The following is a 21490-nucleotide window of genomic DNA, read 5'->3' on the forward strand; positions in this document are numbered from 1 at the left end:
AAATACCCATTATATATGCACAGAATTGTGCTGTAAGTGAGGGCTACTAAAAATCCTATGGATATTTGTCATTTTCTGAGTACAGTATTAGTCATGTCTTGGATTACTCTGACAGAATATTATATTGGAGCTAGTAAGCAGAAACTAGGCAGGAAGTAGTAAATATAAGATCTTAAAAGAGCAGTAAGACTTTGGGCCAGTCACTCTCTCAGCCCAACTCACCTCACAGGGTTGTTGTTGTGGGGAAAATAGGAGGAGGAAGGCATATTAGGTATGTTCCCCACCCTGAGTTATTTATAAAAATAATAAAGGCAGGATAAAAAATTTAAAAAAAAAGACTGAATAACTGGGTACCTTTTATTCTGTAAATACTGTTACCCAATGCCAGTTGTGATTTCAGCTGAATGTGTAAACTATCTGTTTCAATGTTGACACATCTTCTTAGTGTAGCATATGTTTGTGGTGGTCTAATCATACTGATTGTAGCGCAAGAGGGTTCTTTTGCATAAGAATAGCCTTGTTATGCACATCTGGTAATGTGGTTTCTTTTCCAGGAAAATGTACCCATTCATTGGTCTCTAAGTGTGTTTTTAGTGAAGTAAAGCCTACTGAATTTAGTGGAGCTTCATCCAAACCAAGAATGTTTAGGATTGCACCCTACGTTGACTTTTCTCACAGGGTTGTTGTTGGGAAAATATGAGGAGGAAGGAGTATTAGGTATGTTTGCTGCCTTGAGTTATTTATAAAAGTAATAAAGGCAGGATAAAAATTAGATGATAGGTAGACAGACAGACAGACAGACAAACTTACTTGCAGAGGACTACAACCTTCTTTCCATTCTCACCCCAACTTTCTGGAGAAAGCAAATAATATAATGACTCTGGAATGGGGTTTAAAGGGCTAGACACATTAAGCTGGAGGCTGCGTTTGCAGGACACAGTGAATCACTTATAAGCCAACATTTCAGCCTAGCATGTTACATAAACCCAACTCAAATAGGTACTGATGGCCTACCATGCCATGGGAACCCCAATTTACCTAATCAAGCTAATCGTGAGTAGGTACAGTCGTTGGTGCAAGCTGGCTGAGGAATTCTGAGAGTTGAAGTCCACACTTCTTAAAGTTGCCAAGGTTGAGAAACACTGCCTTAAAGGCTCTCCAAGTTGTGTCTCCGTGTTAGGTCCGTAGCCTGGGCTTGACGGTCACCTAGCGGTTGTCAGGACTTGTAGGGCCTGGACCTGGTGGCCTGGACGTGAGCAACCGAGGCAGGGGCCCCTAATCTGCCAAATGTTTACCATAAAGAAGGGGCTTAGCGTTTCAGGAGCCACCGGCTGGGCGAAAATAGGTCGGTCAGCAACTGCAGCGCGGTGTTTCCGCAGAAACCTCGCCTCTGGTTACAGAGAAGTTACTCTTAAAAGACAAAAAGGCTGCAGGCGATGCCGCCCACTCTTTCGGCCACTGGCCGGGAACAAGGCGGAGCCCCCTCCTTGGCTCGCGCCCGGCCAAAGGCGAGGCGCGTCTGTTGCCATGGGCGCTGCCTCGATCGGCAAACATTTGCCGGACGGCGCCGGGAGGGAGGAGCGGCGAGCAGAACCGCCGGGGGAGCGACCGAGAGGCGAGCGGGAAGGGACGAGCGGACCTTAAGTAGCCAAAGGAAAACGCGGGGACGGGTGCCGGAGAGCGTCCGGGCGCTGGAAGTGGAGGTCGGAGGGAGGCAGAGTCCTCTCGGGTCGCCTCCCGTCGTGCGGGGCAAAAGGACTCCGTGGCAGCAGCCGCGATGGATGACTTCGAGGAGGAAGAGTCCTGTGACTTTGACCCCCTGCCTGCGCTCTCGGAGGACGAGGTGAGCGGCGGAGGCGGCAGCAGCGGGGAAAACGACCCTTTCCGCTAACCTCGCCCAGTTCGGCTAAGTCCTGCGGCTGTCTGTCTGGGCTGGTGGTGGTGCCGCCTCTCCGGGTGGGGGGGGGCGGGGGGCGGGGGGACACCCTGCAGGTGGCGCCGACTTCCTTCCCTGGGCACTGGCCTGGCCTGCCCCCCCCCCCCCCCCCCCCAGCTCCTCTACTGTATCTTTGAAACGCAGCCCAGGAATGCGCCTTGCAAGGAGCTGGCAGGAGGGTGGGCGTATGAACCGTCAAGCTGGCCCGAGGGTTCCCGTTGAATAACATCCATCCCAGATCCTTTGTCACTTGGAAACAAGCCCATAAAAGCGGTCCCTTTGTAGCCTAAGTCGTAAAAGATGCAGTGCTTGCACGAATCCGACTCCGGCAAGGCAGGTTGGTAAAAAGAGGCTGCCAACATACTGCCCGTGGAAAATGCATGGAGCAACTCTGCTGTCTTTCGTATATAAAGGTAAAGGTAAAGGTTTCCCTCGACGTAAAGTCATGGGGCTGAATCTGGCCAAAGTTCGGTGTTTCCTTAACCCGCTGTTTTTTCAACCTTGGCAACTTTAAGATGTGTGGACTACAACACCCAGAATTCCCCAGCCAGCCATGCTGACTAGGGAATACTGGGAGCTGAGGTCCACACATCTTAAAAGTTGCCAAGGTTGAAAAAAAACCGCCTTAACCTGTCAGTGGCCTATCCAATCAATTACCAGTCTTAACTTTCTCCAAAGTCACCTGGTCTGAATTCTGGGCTCCTTTAGTATCTGTCTGAACCAAGTATTTATCAAAAGTCATTTCTAAAATAGGCAGACTAAAGTGGGATTCTGCATATGTTTCCGATTCAGCCTAATATTAAGGGATGTTCTGCTAAAGAATGTACTTAATATTAAAGAATGTGCCTGAGAAACTGAGTTGACGGTAACTTCAGTAACATGGCAATATTTCTCTTAATGAAAGTCTCTTTAAAAGTTTCATGAAATTCTTAACTGAGTGCAACGTGGTTTAAAAATCTATAAAGTACCTCCAGCTTTGTGGACAACGTGCTCATGCGAATGGGAACACGTGGTGGATGCTGTGGGATCTTCATGCCCTGCTTGTATGTTCCCTGTAGAAATCTGGTTGATCACTTTGAAAATAGAAGACTCTTCCAAAGTATTGCATTTTAATTTTAAATTGCACCTTAAAAAGCACCTGGAGAAATTTTCATTTTCCAGCTACCTATCTCTAGTTTATTTATTCATTTATTTATGGCCAGATACCATAATCAATATACATGATTTATTTTTATTTATTTATTTTTAGTATTTCTATGCTGCTCTGCTTCAAAACAGAGAATAGAATAGAAATAAAGGTTAAAGACATCAAAGAAGTCACAAGTAGCATTCAGTTAGAGTAGCACTAACCAGCAGACGTAATTATAAAGAAAATCTGACATCCCCCAAATGCTAAGAAGCTCGATCAGAAAGAGATTTTTCTTATATCTGTACTCAAGCTGTTTCACGGGAGGAATGCCACCAAAGCTTCAGTAAATAAAAGCAAAACAAGAAGAAAATAAAAACATCAACATTTAAAAATCAAAACAGTAGCCAAGCAGATATCAAATAAAACTGCTAAAAAAACCTGCTAAATTAACCAGTGTAGAAAATTAAATCCGTATCTTCCTTACAACAATTGCTATTGAACTGGATTTAGCAATGTTTCCAGTAAGTTTTGAAAAAAAAAAATCTGTTAGTAGGGAAAAGGGGGAAAAAAGACATTTTCTTCATCTGGCTGGCCCAGGCAAGGGGCTAATAATGGCTTTATTATATCAGAGCACTAAGGTTGGTACATAGGACAGTACAACTGAATGTGGAAAATTGACTCAACCTGTTTGAGCTGGGGCAAAGATGGTCTTATAAAGTTGTATAGTTATACATCTCTTCCAGAGTTATATAGATGGCAGTAGTTAGCCAACAAAAACATTCTCCTATGTGAAACAGCTTCAGCAAAGGATCGTTACCTTGTTGTGGTGCTGGAGCTTGAGCACCTCAATGATGCCATGACCTAAACCGTGAAGGGCCACCCAAGACGGGAAGGTCATGACAGAGAGGTCAGACTAAATGCGATCCCTGGGGAAGGTAATGGCAACCCACCCCAGCATTCTTGCCGTGAAAACTAAATGGATCAGTACAACCAGAGATATGTCGGTATACCATCGGAAGATGAGACCCCCAGGTCGGAAGGTGGTCAAAATGCTACTGGGGAGGAACAGAGGATGAGCTCAACTAGCCCCAGACGTGATGACGCAGCTAGCTCAAAGCTGAAAGGACGGCTAGCGGCCGATGGTGCTGGTGGTGAATGGCGAATCCGATGTTCTAAGGATCAACATACCATTGGAGCCTGGAATGTAAGATCTATGAGCCAGGGCAAATTGGATATGGTTATTGGTGAGATGTCAAGATTAAAGATAGACATTCTGGGTGTCAGTGAACTGAAATGGACTGGAATGGGCCACTTCACATCAAATGACCACCAGATCTACTACTGTGGACAAGAGGACCACAGAAGAAATGGAGTAGCCTTCATAATTAATAGTAAAGTGGCGAAAGCAGTGCTTGGATACAACCCAAAAAACGACAGAATGATCTCAATTCGAATTCAGGGCAAGCCATCTAACATCACAGTGATCCAAATATATGCCCCAACCACAAATGCTGAAGAAGCTGAAGTAGAGCAGTTCTATGAGGATCTGCAGCACCTACTGGACACCACGCCTAAAAGAGATGTTATTTTCATCACAGGAGACTGGAATGCTAAGGTGGGCAGTCAAATGACACCTGGAATTACAGGTAAGTATGGCCTGGGAGAACAAAATGAAGCAGGACATAGGCTGATAGAATTTTGCCAAGACAATTCACTCTGCATAACAAACACTCTCTTCCAACAACCTAAGAGACAGCTTTATACATGGACTTCACCAGATGGACAACACCAAAATCAGATTGATTACATCCTTTGCAGCCAAAGGTGGCGGACATCTGTACAGTCGGTAAAAACAAGGCCTGGAGCTGACTGTAGTTCCGATCACGAACTTCTTCTTGCACAATTTAGGATCAGACTAAAGAGATTAGGGAAGACCCACAGATCAGCTAGATATGAGCTCACTAATATTCCTAAGGAATATGCAGTGGAGGTGAAGAATCGATTTAAGGGACTGGACTTAGTAGATAGGGTCCCAGAAGAACTCTGGACAGAAGTTGGCAGCATTGTTCAGGAGGCGGTAACAAAATACATCCCAAAGAAAGAGAAAACCAAGAAGGCAAAATGGCTGTATGCTGAGACACTAGAAGTAGCCCAAGAAAGAAGGAAAGCAAAAGGCAACAGTGATAGGGGGAGATATGCCCAATTAAATGCAAAATTCCAGAGGTTAGTCAGAAGAGATAAGGAATTATTTTTAAACAAGCAATGCACGGAAGTGGAAGAAGACAAGAGAATAGGAAGGACAAGAGACCTCTTCCAGAAAATTAGAAACATTGGAGGTAAATTCCAGGCCAAAATGGGTATGATCAAAACCAAAGATGGCAAGGACCTAACAGAAGAAGAAGAGATCAAGAAAAGGTGGCAAGAATATACAGAAGACCTGTATAGGAAGGATAACAATATCGGGGATAGCTTTGACAGTGTGGTCGGTGAGCTAGAGCCAGACATCCTGAAGAGTGAGGTTGAGTGGGCCTTAAGAAGCATTGCTAATAACAAGGCAACAGGAGACGACGGCATCCCAGCTGAACTGTTCAAAATCTTGCAAGATGATGCTGTCAAGGTAATGCATGCTATATGCCAGCAAATTTGGAAAACACAAGAATGGCCATCAGATTGGAAAAAATCAGCTTATATCCCCATACCAAAAAAGGGAAACACTAAAGATTGTTCAAACTATCGAACAGTGGCACTCATTTCACATGCCAGTAAGGTAATGCTCAAGATCCTGCAAGGTAGACTTCAGCAGTTCATGGAGCAAGAATTGCCAGATGTACAAGCTGGGTTTAGAAAAGGCAGAGGAACTAGAGACCAAATTGCCAATATCCGCTGGATAATGGAAAAAGCCAGGGAGTTTCAGAAAAACATCTATTTCTGTTATATTGACTATTCTAAAGCCTTTGACTGTGTGGACCATAACAAATTGTGGCAAGTTCTTAGTGGTATGGGGATACCAAGTCATCTTGTCTGCCTCCTGAAAAATCTGTATAACGACCAAGTAGCAACAGTAAGAACAGACCACGGAACAACGGACTGGTTTAAGATTGGGAAAGGAGTACGGCAGGGCTGTATATTCTCACCCTACCTATTCAACTTGTACGCAGAACACATCATGCGACAAGCTGGCCTTGAGGAATCCAAGGCTGGAGTTAAAATCTCTGGAAGAAACATTAACAATCTCAGATATGCAGATGATACCACTTTGATGGCTGAAAGTGAAGAGGAACTGAGGAGCCTTATGATGAAGGTGAAAGAAGAAAGTGCAAAAGCTGGCTTGCAGCTAAACCTCAAAAAAACCAAGATTATGGCAACCAGCTTGATTGATAACTGGCAAATAGAGGGAGAAAATGTAGAAGCAGTGAAAGACTTTGTATTCCTAGGTGCGAAGATTACTGCAGATGCTGACTGCAGTCAGGAAATCAGAAGATGCTTAATCCTTGGGAGAAGAGCAATGACAAATCTCGATAAAATAGTTAAGAGCAGAGACATCACACTGACAACAAAGGCCCGCATAGTTAAAGCAATGGTGTTCCCTGTAGTAACATATGGCTGCGAAAGCTGGACCATAAGGAAGGCTGAGCGAAGGAAGATCAATGCTTTTGAACTGTGGTGTTGGAGGAAAATCCTGAGAGTGCCTTGGACTGCAAGAAGATCAAACCAGTCCATCCTCCAGGAAATAAAGCCAGACTGCTCACTTGAGGGAATGATATTAAAGGCAAAACTGAAATACTTTGGCCATATAATGAGAAGACAGGACACCCTGGAGAAGATGCTGATGCTAGGGAGAGTGGAAGGCAAAAGGAAGAGGGGCCGACCAAGGGCAAGATGGATGGATGATATTCTAGAGGTGACGGACTCGTCCCTGGGGGAGCTGGGGATGTTGACGACTGACAGGAAGCTCTGGCGTGGGCTGGTCCATGAAGTCACGAAGAGTCGGAAGCGACTAAACGAATAAACAACAACAACAATGTGAAACAGATGAGATATTAGTTAGATACTTGGCAATACAATACTCTTTTTGATTACCTTTACACTAATGGGATTATGTAAACTTCCATCCTTTTGTAAATTGAATTTGAAACTCACTGTTTAATCTTTGAAGTAACTTTCTCATATCTTGGTCTGAAAGGCCACCATAACATACTGCTGTCATGGTCCTTTGAGTCATCCCTGACTCCTGGTGACTCTATAGACAAGTCCCTGCAGTTTTCTTGGCAACATTTAGGAAGTGGCTTGTCAGTACTTCCTTCTTAGGGCTGAGAGAGGTAATTGACCCAAAGTTACCCACCTGGCTTTTGTGCCCAAGGCAGGACTAGAACTCCCAATCTCCCAACTTCTAAATCAATGCCTTTAACTACTACATCAAACTTAAATTATAACAAATGCCTTTTTTCTTGTGAGAAGCAAACTTATCAGCAAGAATTTAGTTCCAACATCTGTCACCCCCTTGATCTCTAGGATGGATTTGGCTAATCTAGGTAAGTCGGAGGTTGTCTTCTCCCTACCTCATTGCTCAATATATCTGTTTTTGCTTTGCAGTACAATTGCTGAGGCTTGCTTTAATGGGGCAAAATAGAGCAGGAATCCCAAACTCTTCAGCTTATTAACCCCTTCAAGAAGTTTCAGTTCATTGAACCCCAAACATTTATTATATGAAAATAATTGAATAAATACTACTTTAACTACTACTTCTACTAATAATAGAGACAAGTCAAGGCCACTCTTGCTGCTGGCTGACCACTGAACTGTCTCACCACTAGCCACCTCACATTCAAAAGTAGGGATTAGTGTGGAGCTTTACAGAGATCCCAAAAGATTAATTAACCCCAATCAACCTTCCATTATTTATCGACCACCTATTGACTCCCATACATTTGACTGATGATTATGTGTCATCAAGTCATTTTCGACTCCTAATGACCACACAGAGATTTACTGACACAGATAGACATTTACTGACCCCCTTTTGACCCCCCAGCCATGTGTTGACCCCTTGGATAGACCCATCAACCCTTGGAGGCTAATATTGACCACTTTGGGGAACCCTGAAACAGAGAGAAGCAGATTTAGTATAATGGATTTGGATATAGCTTTACCTAATCTTCCTAATTTGAAGATTATACAGTGTTCAAAAAAGAACTTTCAAATAGTACTAATTTCTTAACTGTTTTATTTGATTTATTGAACTTATTCATATCCCACCTTTCTACTCAATTTGGATACTCAGTGCAACCTTTTCCCCTTGTAACTCAGTTCAGGATTTAAAAACCCAGGAGTAAAACTTTTCTGCTAATAAACTGCTGGAAAAGGTGTATAATATGCACAGTTCTTTGATGGCAACCTATACTATTAAAAATCAATTAGAGTTGAATCTTTCCTTTTGAGTTGGAGTACATCTTTTTCTGGGAACAGAAAAGCAGTGGAACTTTGGGGTAATTTTATCCTTCCATTAATGCTTAAAATGCTTTCCCACAAGCGTGGCCACCTTCATCAGGAGAGAATGTTACTTTTTCACGGATGTGGATAATTTTTACATGTTTGTGCCCTTGCCATATGGTAAGACCATTTATATTTACAGCAGCAGAATTGTACTGGGGCAAAAGCACTTGCCATGGGACTTAGCTTTTTAGCGCTACAGTATTCTTATAGCAAGAGCAGTATGTTTCCCATTCTTAAATAGGCTTGTCAGGAAGCTGTGCTACTAAAGCCAGAACATTTTACAATTGCACTGTGGATTAGGCTAATGGTTCCATTCACCGGACTTCTAATAAAAGTATGATTGCAGGGAGTTCGGGGCACAGCGTGGACTATTTATTTGAACATTCCATTGAGCCAGTAGCATTATTTCTAAGTGTTTGTTTTACTTACAGTTGGAGGTCATTTTTAAAAAATGCGTGCAGAATAAATAGAATAAATTAACACATGGAAGCAAGCAAAGTATGTACATAAATCTACGGAGTAAAATAATGAAGTCATGATAAGCAATAAGGTAGTAACTGATCTTAGAAAACCACCATTTTAGTCCTGAAATAAGTCTAGGCTGGAGTGAGTTTAAGCCTGTTGATTTCTTTTTTTCCTTTTTATTATGTTTTATAGATCTTGATAGATTGTGTTGTTTCAATACAGTAATGTTTATACAATTTTAATTGAAGATTGTTAACATTATATTATTTAGATAACTTAGAGTATTGAAAATAAAGAAGAGGAAAAAACCTATTCTATCAATATTAATTAAAATTTAGGATGACAATATTACAAGCATATACTTATTTGACATTTTCATCCAAAGGTGAGTATAACATTGAAAAAAAAACTGCTGCAAATTGCATCAAAGTGTTTGTTTTATGATAAAGTTTCCAATCTTAAGTGAATCAATTAGTATTAAAATCTCCATTATATCGTTACTTTATATACACACACACATTAATAAAAGGAAAAAATGGATAAATGAAGCAAATTTAACAAAAATCAAAATACCAAAGTGGAAAGAAAAGAGAAAAAAGGGAAAGGAAGGGATTTTTTTTTTTAAAAAAAGAACTATTGGGTTTCTAACTTTCCACCTTTTATACACCTGCTAATTTGCAATATTTGTAGACATGTAGGCCCCCATAGAAGCCAGGCTGTAGGTAACCATGCTGTGTGATGTGCTGTATATATAACTTCCTTAGAAGTTTCTGTCGAAAGAAGCACTATTGTTTCTAAGTAGGTTTATAATTATTTTGCTACCAAAGTTTAAATCTAAGTATTTTCTCTGAGGAGAACTGTGATAATTTTTATTTAGTTATGTATACAAGGTTTTATGTACTACCAGTTTCCTAGGTCTCAAGGTGATTTCCAATCATAGCAAAATAATATAAAGTTCAAGAAAAACATTAAAATACAAAGAAAACTCAACTAATAATGGTGGCACCCTCACCGTTGGCACCCAAATGCCCACAGGAATAATTTTTATTTATTTATTTAATTTTCTATCCCGCCTTTATTATTTTTAGAAATAACTCAAGGCAGCGAACATACCTAGTACTCCTTCCTCCTCCTCTTTTCCCCACAACAGCAACCCTGTGAGGTGAGTTGGGCTGAGAGAGCGCGACTGGCCCAAGGTCACCCAGCCGGCTTTCGGGCCTAAGGTGAGACTAGAACTCACAGTCTCCTGGTTTCTAGCCCGGCGCTTTAAGCACTACACCAAACTGTAAGACAAAGGTCTTAAGAGATTTTCTAAAGGACAGGTGATTTGTACTCAGGGGTTATTTGTACTCAGGAGGTAAGGTGTTCCAAGGTATGAAAGCAGCTTCTGTGAAGGGGCATCACTGGATATTCATGTAGAATCATGAATATGGGATCATCAGCATTCCTCCTCTAAAATAATGTATGGAATGGGCTGAACTTTGCTGGGAGGGTTCCTATAAATGGACTCTGAGCTATGTAGAGCTATATAAGTAATAACTGGAATTTTGAATTGGACCTAGAAACAAACTATTAATCAATGCAGCAACTGTAGCATTGATGTCACTTTGCTAAATCTTCGTCTTTGGACCAATTAAAGCCTCCAAGTTGTTTTAAAAGGCAGCCCCATGCAATGTGTATTGCAGTAGTCTAGATGCAACATGAGGAGGCATGTGCCACTGTTATGAGGGCCTCTCAGACTAAGGAGGCCTGGAGTTGGAGTACCGGCTGAAGCTGGAGTTGCCCTCCCCTTGCCATGGCCTCCATCTGCTGTTCTGTCAGGAATCATGAGTTCAAGAGGACCCCAAAGTCATGAACCCAATTCTTTTGTGGGAGGGGCGAGTCTATCCAGAGCCAAAATTGGAGACAGGTAGGGCATGGATCAAGCCTATAGAAGGCAGAGTTTATGCCACAGAGGGCTCTGTCTACATCCTGAGTCTTCTGAAAAGAACTCAAAAGAATCCCAGATGGTCTCACAAGACATAGTCTGAGTTAATCTTACTAGACTTTCCCCAACTGGTATCCAACTCTGAGTGAACATGAGCAATTTTATCTGTGAAAAACTTTTCAGACATGTCACAGTGTTCTGCAGGAGGATCTTCATTTTCATTCTTCTGCAAAAGGCAAAGTGTGACCTTGGATAGAGCCTCTAAATGCAAGTCTGAAGATGCAGTGACCATCGAGAAGTGTGCATGTTTCACTGCCCTTTTCACCATGATATACTCGCAGACATGGCATACAGCCATATTCAGGCACATTAACGTTTTCCTTCATCATTGCTCCAAGCATCTCTTCATTTGCTTCATTTCCTACAGCTTCTCAATAACCAAAGATTCTGTTAGAGCAGTTAAATAAAGAAATATAAAATAAATAAACAAGACACTTTAAAAATAATTTTCTCTAGGAATTCCTTTAGAATTCCATGGCAGATTAGGTGTTTTTCTCCAGCCCTTTCCTGTGCAAAATAATATTTACATTGGTAAGGTCTTGTGAAGGGAAGAAAGAAGGACAGAGCATGAAGTCAGTTTCTAGTGCTGGTCATGAAATCTTTGTTCTATGAGCCTTCTGCTTAGAGTGTCTGATACTGTGGTGCTTGGTATAATTTATCAAATCTACTCTTCCAGATGAGATGCATTTGGGAGTTTAGAGAGGGTTGCAGCTGCAAATTAGAAAAATATTGAGAGGGAGGAAAGAAATCTAGAACAGGAAAGCAAAATTAAATAAGCAGGTTTAGACCAATTGGAGGTGACCGTGAAGGTGAAACTTGTGAAAATACCTTTTAGGTTTTTTGTCTTAGAAAGCTTTGAACTTGTTGGAAATGTGTTGGGTTGTTGGACTGTCCTGAAGTGTGGAGTAATTCTGAATTCTTATCTTGGCAGGAGAATGTGTCCCTTGCTGATGTTCTGTCACTGCAAGATAGCTGTCTTACTGAGCAAGATTTTTGGGCTATTTGCCTGGAGTGTAGTCAGTCTTTGAAGAGCATTGTCCAGTCTACAATCTTCCAGACACTTTGCGTTACTCCTGACACTTTGGCTTTTAACACCAATGGCAATGTATGCTTCATGGAACAGATCAGTGGTAAGTATTTAGACTGGTAGGCAAAGTACAAAAATTCCTACTGAGATAATGTAGTGAAACTTTATATTCTCTCTGTCAGATTTTTACATGGATTTTAATTAGAGTGTGAACCATAATTTCTTAATGCAATGATGAATGTCAGCCCATGTCAAGCTAAATTAGGTTACATCTACTAACTGTATGTTCATTTAGGTGTTATAGTATTGAACAAAGATTAAATTTAATACATTGTTGAATTTAGTTCTTTAATCTAATCAATGTTTTCCAGAGGATTTTATGCAATAAATGCTACCATCCCCTTGTATGAATGTTCTTAAACATAAACAGAATCTGAGAGCCAAGAAAGATAGATTATATATTTAGTGTTCATTATATATTCCAACTGGAGAAAAGCTGAGTAGAAAACATTAACTGGCTGTAGCAGTAACATGCATTATTTAATATATAAGAAGCTAAAGCTAGCAAAAATAACTTTCCCCCTTCCCTTAGTGAACAGATTTTATGTGTGTTCCATGAATTTATTTTATTTTATTCATTTAAAACATTTATATAGCCACCCCTCTTAAAATAATCAGCATTCCTCCTTTACAACCAATAGAACAGTATAAAAACAGTATAAAATATAAAAATCAACAGCAATAAAAACAGAAAAACCTGGCACCACAGCCACACTCCCCTGATGCACCCACATTCTCATCACACCCTGGCCTTGCTCTGTCCCAATGCCTGGGGAAAGTGCCAGGCTTTAAGCACTTTCCGGAAGGATAGAAGGGTAGGGGCCTGTCGGATCTCAGATGGGAGGGTGTTCCAGGGGGCAGGAGCTGCACGGAAAAGGCACACAAGTTGGCAATATTTAAGGGAAGGGACCTGGAGCATGTCCACCTTGTCTGCTCTGGTTGGACAGGCAGATATCCTCAGGGAGAGATGGTCCTGCAGATAACCTGGTCCCCTGCCATGTAGGGCTTTAAAGGTAATAACCAGCACCTTAACTTGCACCCAGAAGAAAACTGGGAGCCAATGCAGCTCACGCAACAGGGTTGTAATATTTGTACATGTATTACTAGTTGGCTAAGATAGCATGGCAATATGGCAAAATGTATTGTAGGAGTTTAGAAATAAGCAAGAGTAAAGTTAGTACACTGATAGTGGACTCACTGTATTTCAGCTTCCTGATATGGCCAGACATAAAGGAGCCATAATTTCTTTTGCCTCTTTTGTTCCTGACACGGTTACCCACCCATGTATTAGGTGTGATTTGTGACATATTGGAAACCTTGCTTGACTCTGGCAGGTTGTGTTGCAAGATGATAAGCCAGGGAATGGACAGGAGAGTATGTCTGATGTTTCTATTGCTTTGGGACATATATAAGCGAAGTTGTAGTTCGGTACATAATAGTGGATGGGCAAAGTAGATAATATCCATGGATAGGGACCAACTTTCTTATAGCTTTGCCTATTGACATCATGTGGATCTCTAGAAGCCAAGCTACAGGGTTCTGTACCCCATGTCCTGTGGCTCTGGAGGAATCCATCTTTCTTCAATCTCATCTTACTTACTAAAGGGAGATTACGAAGAGAACAAAGCCAGCTCACCAGGAGCCATGGGTGTCCTCAAGAACTTGCTGCTTCTGTTAGCAGTGACAACACAACACACTTGAAAAAGGGGTGAGAATTCTATCACAATGCTGTTATTTATTTATTTATTTATTTACTTATTGCTCAAATTTAGTCACCGCCCATCTCCCACAAAAGAGGGACTCTGGGTGGTTTACAGTAAAATCCAGCGCAAAATATAAACATTAAAATCTCATAAAACAGTTACAATAAAATACAGTACATAAATTGTCATGAGTAAGGATGGCGAGCAGGGGGCTCCTTTCCAGACTGTTAAGTGCATGCGTAGCACTGAGGAATTGGTGAGCCATTCCAAGAGGCACAGATTGGGACTGCCTTAACCTGCGGGGTTTATATGGCTGGGTTTTTCCCACGCTTGTTCAGTTTGTTAGGATTACTGCTATGTATTAGCAATAAAACATTAGAGAACAGTTCCCTGTCTCAGAGTGTTTCCTGGGAGTCAGGACATAAATAGAATCCAAGAAAGGTATAAAATCCAGGCTGGTGGGAGGGACTCTAGGGTGTGAGCCACCCCCAAGAATGGTTATTCACTTTCCCGCCCCAGGTGAGATGGCAGAACCAGGTCTTCAGGGCCTTCCGGAAGGTCAGGAGTGAGGGGGACTGCCTCACCTCCGGGGGCAAGATATTCCAGAGTGGGGGGGCACTACAGAGAAGGCCCATTTCCTGGACCCCACCAGATGAAATAAAGTAATGTTACTTTAGTCATTCTGCCCCTTTGGGAATTGGGAGTTTGCTAATATTGAATTTGTTGAGGGGGTTTGTAGTATTGAGATGTTTATTATTTGGGGTAATATTTCAGAAAGAAAGAACAATATACCACAGGGGAATATTGAAGGGATATGACCTTAGTTCCAGAAAATAGGATCAAGAACCATGCTCTGATGAGATATTTGAAGGAAATAGATCAAGGGGTAAAACTGGGGAGAGGTAGCCCCAGCATGAAGGTTGTGGGTGAGATGTTTCATCTGTAGTTGAGTAGAAACAGAAATACTGAGGAGCAGAAAATTTAGGGAACTTGCAAGCAAGACCTACCAGAAAATATTGAAGACAGAACAATAGGAAATGAATGAAATTTTGAGAGTTGTCTTTGAGGATCTGATAGAAGAAGGCTCTCTGTAAATTTCCTAGGATCCCAAGAAAACTTTTGAGATTAGGACAAAGTAGAAAAGTGTTTCAAGGGGCCCACTGCTGTTGTGATATATTATTTTCCCCTTAAATATTTCCATCAGATACTTTGGAAGATATTAAATTGCTCGAGCTCTCTGTGTGACCCAAAATGAATGAAGCAGATAATTCTATGTATTCATTTTTGTCATACTAGTCTGACAAATTGCACTGTGTTTGCTTGTTACCTTTTAAACTCCTATTTTAGCAACATAATTGAATTACTTCAATGCAATATGCAGTATAGTGGTATCTGTTGGCAGAATGCTGGGAAAGCCTTTAGCCCAGGAGAGATCAGAAAAGTCACACACACCAGGCATATCTATAAAAATAATTTATTTACAGAAAGCAAAACAAAAGCAAAACATATTTAAAGGACTTAGCTCTCCTGGCTTGCTACATATTGGCAGAGAGAAAAAGAGGAAGTAAGAAACAAGTCTGGCAGGATCCTCCCCCCAGGCGATTTGCATGAAGCATGTGAAAGGAGACAATCAAATACAACCTCTTCACCCAGCCAAAATGATTAGGTACAATAGCAGCTTAATCTGTTAGTAGGAAAACCGCAACACTCTCCTTTTTACACTATAGATTAAAATGCAAACCAATCTTCTCTGACAACTCTTTGTGTCTTGGTACAGGAAGAGGTTTGGTTAAAATATCAGCAATCATGTCTTTTGATTCACAATATTTTAACATTATTTCTTCTTTGCTTATCATATCTTTGATATATTGATATCTAATATCAATATGTTTTGTTCTATTTCTGCAGGCTTCAGATCAAGCCTTTGTTTTTCTGTTGATGTGAACAGCAGCAAATCATCAACATAAATGCACAGATACATACAGCCTTGTTTGTCCTTCTTCATATATACACAGGGATCTGCTTTTCCTTTTTCAAAACCAAAATTCTGCAGTTTTTCATCTACTTTTTTTTTTTTTTTTGGTTCCAGGATCTAGCAGCTTGTTTTAACCCATAGATTGACTTCTGCAGTTCACAGACTAGATTCTCCCCTTTTTCATAGCCAGGGGGTTGCTGCATGTATAATTTGTGGTCTAAATCACCATAGAGAAATGCAGTCTGAATGTCATAGTGGTTAACTGACATTCCTTTCAGTGCAGCAACTTTTAACAGTAATCTAATTGATTCACCTTTAGTAACTGGTGCAAAAGTCTTGTCAAAGTCTAAATCTTTCCTTTGAGTGAACCCTTTTGCAACTAACCTTGCTTTATATTTTTGGATTTTGCCATCAGCATCCCTTTTTAGTTTGAAAACCCACCTACAACTCAGACAGCGTTCATTGGGAGGTAGATTTACCAGTTTCCATGTTTTATTTTCTTTCAAGGATGCTAATTCCTGTTGCATGGCAGAATGCCAATTTTGTGCAATCTCAGGTGGTAAAGCATTCACTTGTTCTAAAGACTCAGGTTCTGTGAATATGTGAAAAGCCTTTACTGTTTCAGCCTGAAAACGTGATGGAGGAATGCCTTTATTACTCCTCTGAGATCTGCGAGGTAATACAGGGCTTAAATTTTGACTCCTATCACTTTCCTGAGAAGCATCTGTCTCATCAGACAGATCTTCAGTTTGCTTTTCTGGTTTAATGTCCTCATCAGGCAAAAGATCACCATCAGCAAGTCCTTGCTGTTCTCTTGTGGTGGTCAGATCAACTGGAGAGCTAGAATTTAATCTCCCCCAGTTTTGTTCAGCAAAAGAAGCGCTTTTGCTAATTATTAATTTCTCTCCCATTATGAACCTGTAGCTCCTTTGGCTTTGTTCATAGCCAACAAAGATGGCTTTCTTTGTTGTGGGGCCTCCTTTCCTTCTCTGCTGTTTTGGAATGTGAACCCATGCAGTGCTACCAAACACTCTAAGATGGTTTACCTTTGGTTTCACACCATAAAACAAATGGAATGGAGTATCCTGAATCACAGTTATACAATCTGTTTTGTACATAAGTGGCAGTAGATATGGCCTCTCCCCAGTACTTAAAAGATAATTGTGAATCTTTAATCATGCGTTCCATCGCATTTTGCAAGGTTCTGCCCTTTCTTTCAGCAACACCATTTCGCTGAGGGGTGTAAGGGTTAGAAAGAATTTGTTCTATCCCCTTTTCCACTAGGAACCTTCTGAATTTGTGAGAAAGGTATTCTCCTCCTCTATCACATTGGAGTGCAGATACAGGCCTAGGGAATTTTCCATTTGCCCATGTCACAAAACTTTTAAATTTCTCAAATGCCTCATCTTTATGTTTTAAGATGTAGATAAATGTGTATCTTGAGAAATCATCAATGATGGTCATTGCATACCTTGCTTGTCCAAGACTTGGAGCAAAGGGACCAATAATGTCAGAGTGTACAATTTCCAAAGGTCTAGTTGTAACTCTGTCACTGTGCTTACTCACAGGAGCTTTTAGTGTTTTGCATTCTTTGCAAACTGCACAGTCTAAGTATTTATCACAGGGTTTTATCTTTAGGTCAGCACACAGCTGTGGCATTTGTGCTATATACTTGAAATTAGCATGACCAAATCTCCTGTGCATCAGGTGTACACATGGGTCATGATATGGTGTGTTGCCAACTGCAGCCTTGCAGCTTGGCTTCCTTGCATTTTGCACAATGTACAAGGAGTCTTTTAACATACCAGTAGCACACACTTTCCCATTTTTTCGTATCTCACAACCATTTTTCTTAAATGTTATGATATACCCTGTTGCAGCCAATTGTGCCACAGATAAAAGGTTTGATTGTAAATTTGGCACATACAACACACCTTTTACAGTTTCTCCCAAGCAGGATAAATACAAGTCACCTTGTCCCATAATTTTGGTCACAGACCCATCAGCCAAAGATACACTTTGTCTTTCAGTTTTAGACAGTGACACAAAAGAGCTTTTACAATTACATAAATGACAATTGGCCCCAGAATCTAACACCCATACATCAGAATTACCCTTCTCAGCAACCTGTGCAATTTGGGTTGTCTGAAGAGCCTTCTTCTGTGTTGCCCTTGTGTTCTTCTTCTCTGTCTTTCTACCCTTGGGTCTCAAGGCACAGTCTCTTTGCAAATGTCCAGCTGAACCACAAGTGAAGCATCGCTGGCTAGCTAGCGCTGTGGCCTCAGGTTCCTTTCCCTTCTTTTCCCTCATTTTCTGGTCTTGCAGCTTTCCAGAAAAGATGGGGGGGGGGATCTTTCCTCTCTCTTCTCCCATTCAGCGAGTAAGCGCTGTGTAACATACGATGGGGTGAGGTCTGTTTCAGGCATAGCCTCCAGGGTACAAATCAGCGTGTCCCACGTTTCATTCAGTGAGGACAGGAGGATATAGGATTTTGTGAGAGGTGTAAATTCCATTCCTCTCTCCTGCAACTCAACAAACAGCTGCTGAATATAATGCAGGTGCTCAGGAAGGCTATCTCCTTCTGCAAGGTAGGCTCTGTACAGCTTTTTCGTCAGAGTAACTTTACTCCCTGCTGTTGCCTTTACATATAAGTCTCTCAAAGCTTCCCAAAGTTGCTTTGCAGACTGCATGCCTCGCACGTGGACTAGCTGATTGTCCTCAACTCCCAGGATAATGGTGGCTCTAGCCCGCTCATCCTGTCTCAGCCATTCAGCACTGGGATTTTGGGGGTTTTGCTCACCAATTGGCAGCCAAAGATTCTCTCTGCGAAGATACATCTCCATCTTCAGGGCCCAATTCAAATAGTTGGTCTCTGATAGGCGCTCCAGAGGCATCGCTGAGGGCTGGGAAGTAGCCATGGCTTCTTCCTTCTCTTGCAAGTCACCTCAGCTGGCTTCTTTGTCCTGTAGACCGGCGGTTGCTGGAAAATCTCCAGGTGGCTCCAAAGAAAATCTTCACAGGTCTTTGCTACCTGCCTTTAAATTGTGCATGAGGTGTGGAGCTGATCTCTCTGGGTTTTACTGGGCTGTTTACTGGGCACATAACCTGTTGGCAGAATGCTGGGAAAGCCTTTAGCCCAGGAGAGATCAGAAAAGTCACACACACCAGGCATATCTATAAAAATAATTTATTTACAGAAAGCAAAACAAAAGCAAAACATATTTAAAGGACTTAGCTCTCCTGGCTTGCTACATATCGGCAGAGAGAAAAAGAGGAAGTAAGAAACAAGTCTGGGCAGGATCCTCCCCCCAGGCGATTTGCATGAAGCACGTGAAAGGAGACAATCAAATACAACCTCTTCACCCAGCCAAAATGATTAGGTACAATAGCAGCTTAATCTGTTAGTAGGAAAACCGCAACAGTATCCCCTTCCCCCCCTGCAACTTTATTGGAAAGCCATTTAGCACTGATGTGACTAGCCCAGGGTTTCTCAACCTTGGAAACTTTAAGATGTGTGGACTTCAACTCCCATGCTGGCTGCAGAATTCTGGGAGTTGAAGTCTACACATCTTAAAGTTGCCAAGGTTGAGAAACCCTGGGCTAGAAAAACTTCGTCCATTCTGTGGCTTTACTTTACTGACTTAAGATATGCAGTCTGTCTTTGCGTCTTAATTTAAACCATAATGAACTTAGTCACCTCCCCATTGCCTTTCTTCCAGTCCCATTGCTTTGCATACTTGCAAAGCAAGCTTTGGCTTCCATTTTAGGTTAGCTACATTGTAAAGTGTTGTGTGAACTCTTAAATGTTCACGCTTAAATTTAACAGTGTATCGACCTGACAAACTATGTTGTCCTGTTAGTCTGTTTCTACCATCTATAGTTAAGATCAGCCATGATTTGTATTTCAAACAACATAGTAAATTGTGATTAATAATCAAACATAGATTTAAAAAAAAGCTTTAAACTCTTCTTGCAGCAGTGATAGGAGTACACAGCCAGTACAGGAGGACAAGCTAGTCCATTGTCATAGTCCTGCTGACTTAAAGGCAATCTTCTTACATAACACTAATCATCACTGCAGTTAGTTTTTTGCATCAATATGATGTACAAACCAGATCAGCTTGTTCAACAAGCTGTAAGAGATCCTGGCTTAATGTTATGTTTGAATTCAGAGTAATTTATATTTGTCAGTTTCCTGGTGATTCTCTGCATTTATGAGAACAGTGCTCAGTGTTTTGAAGATTTGTAGCTGGCTGTTGGCAATTTCTGCATATTTTGATATCTTTTGAACAGCAATTTTATCCTATATTTTAAGCAATAATAATTGAAAATAAAATTTTGTCTCAAAGTCAGGTATACTCTCATATGGATGGAGGGATGGATGGATGGATGGATGGATGGATGGATGGATGGATAGATAGATGGATAATGTGTCATTAAGTCTGTATTAACTCTTGGCAACCACATCGATTTTCTCCAAGAGGATCTGTCTCCACCTGATCCTTTTCACCTTCCAGGAGCACACCCATCACCTCTGTAGTCAAGTCCATTCACCTTGTTGCTAGTTGTCCTCTTCTTCTTTTTCCTTCCACCTTTCCCAGCTGTAATGGTTGCCTATTCTAAAACACCATCAGACTCATGAGTATGAATTCAAAGATATCTGATTTATTAAAGAATAGTATGCAGGATCACAGAGAAAGCTGAGGATGATGAAAGTGTGCCAAATTCAAACTAAAAACCCTCGGTGCAAATGAGATCCCTCCCCCCATAGAATCTTCTCAAGTCCACAATCCCAGGTGCTCCTAACGGTTTCTGATGGTCTGCGGGAAAAGTCCTTGAACAGATAACATAACCCAAACACATTCCATTGTACTGATTTCACATACAGAGCTTGGTACAAGGTCTCAGAGCAGCTCCCTCCCAAACAGAAACGCGCGTCAGCACCATGGCATGTGAAATATTACGATGTATAAACTACATTGAATCAGTGAACATGACACCAGCATTATAGACCTCTCCAGAGAGCTAGGTATTTGCATAATGAATCTGAAGTAGGATAATTTGAGCCTGGTCATTTGTGCCTCAAGTGAGAACTCTGGGTTGATTTGTTTGATGATCCATTAGTTTGTTTCTTGGCTATCCTTGGTATTCTCAGGAGTCTTTCCCAATACCAACATTCAAAAGTGTCAATACTCTTTTTATCCTGCTTCTTCAAAGTCCAACTTTTGCTTCCCTAGAGTGTTACAGGGGAAACCACTTCCCGCATGATTCCAGTAGGGACATCGCACCATCTGAATATTTTTTCCAAGGCCATCATTGCTATCCTACTAGGTGCTAGTCTATGGTTCTTGACAGCTGATTTCTTTACTGTTAATAATTGGTCCCCAAAGGCAAAAACTACCCATCATTTCAGTATCATCACTGTCTGTTCTAAGGCTGGTTGCTGTACCTGTTATCATTAATTGAATCTTCTTTATATTTAATCTTAGTCCCATTTTTTCACTATGATCCTTGACTTTTATTACTAGAGTTTGCAGATCATTTGCATTTCAGCTGTCAGAGTAGTGTCATCAGCATAGAAGATTATTGATGTTTCTTCTACCAATTTTAAAGTCATGCTAATCTTACAGTAAATTCAGTGCTCTAATTCATTCTAATATTTAAATTAATATACTGGCATGCAAACACATAACTGAACAACCATTTTGATAGCAT

At 41.2% G+C, this 21490-nt stretch overlaps 1 protein-coding gene across 1 annotated transcript in view; it reads left to right on the forward strand.

Moving 5' to 3' along the window:
• Positions 1-1436: 1436 nt before the first annotated feature.
• Positions 1437-21490, forward strand: part of KNDC1 (kinase non-catalytic C-lobe domain containing 1) — an 87384-nt gene continuing 67330 nt past the window's right edge. The window contains exons 1-3 of the mRNA XM_063306574.1: positions 1437-1703; positions 1757-1843; positions 11942-12140. Of these exons, the coding sequence (XP_063162644.1) occupies positions 1437-1703; positions 1757-1843; positions 11942-12140 (553 nt within the window). The remainder of the gene's footprint in view (positions 1704-1756; positions 1844-11941; positions 12141-21490) is intronic.

This window comes from Candoia aspera, chromosome 6 (genome assembly GCF_035149785.1).
Source record: "Candoia aspera isolate rCanAsp1 chromosome 6, rCanAsp1.hap2, whole genome shotgun sequence".
In the NCBI taxonomy this organism is placed as follows: Eukaryota; Metazoa; Chordata; class Lepidosauria; order Squamata; family Boidae; genus Candoia; species Candoia aspera.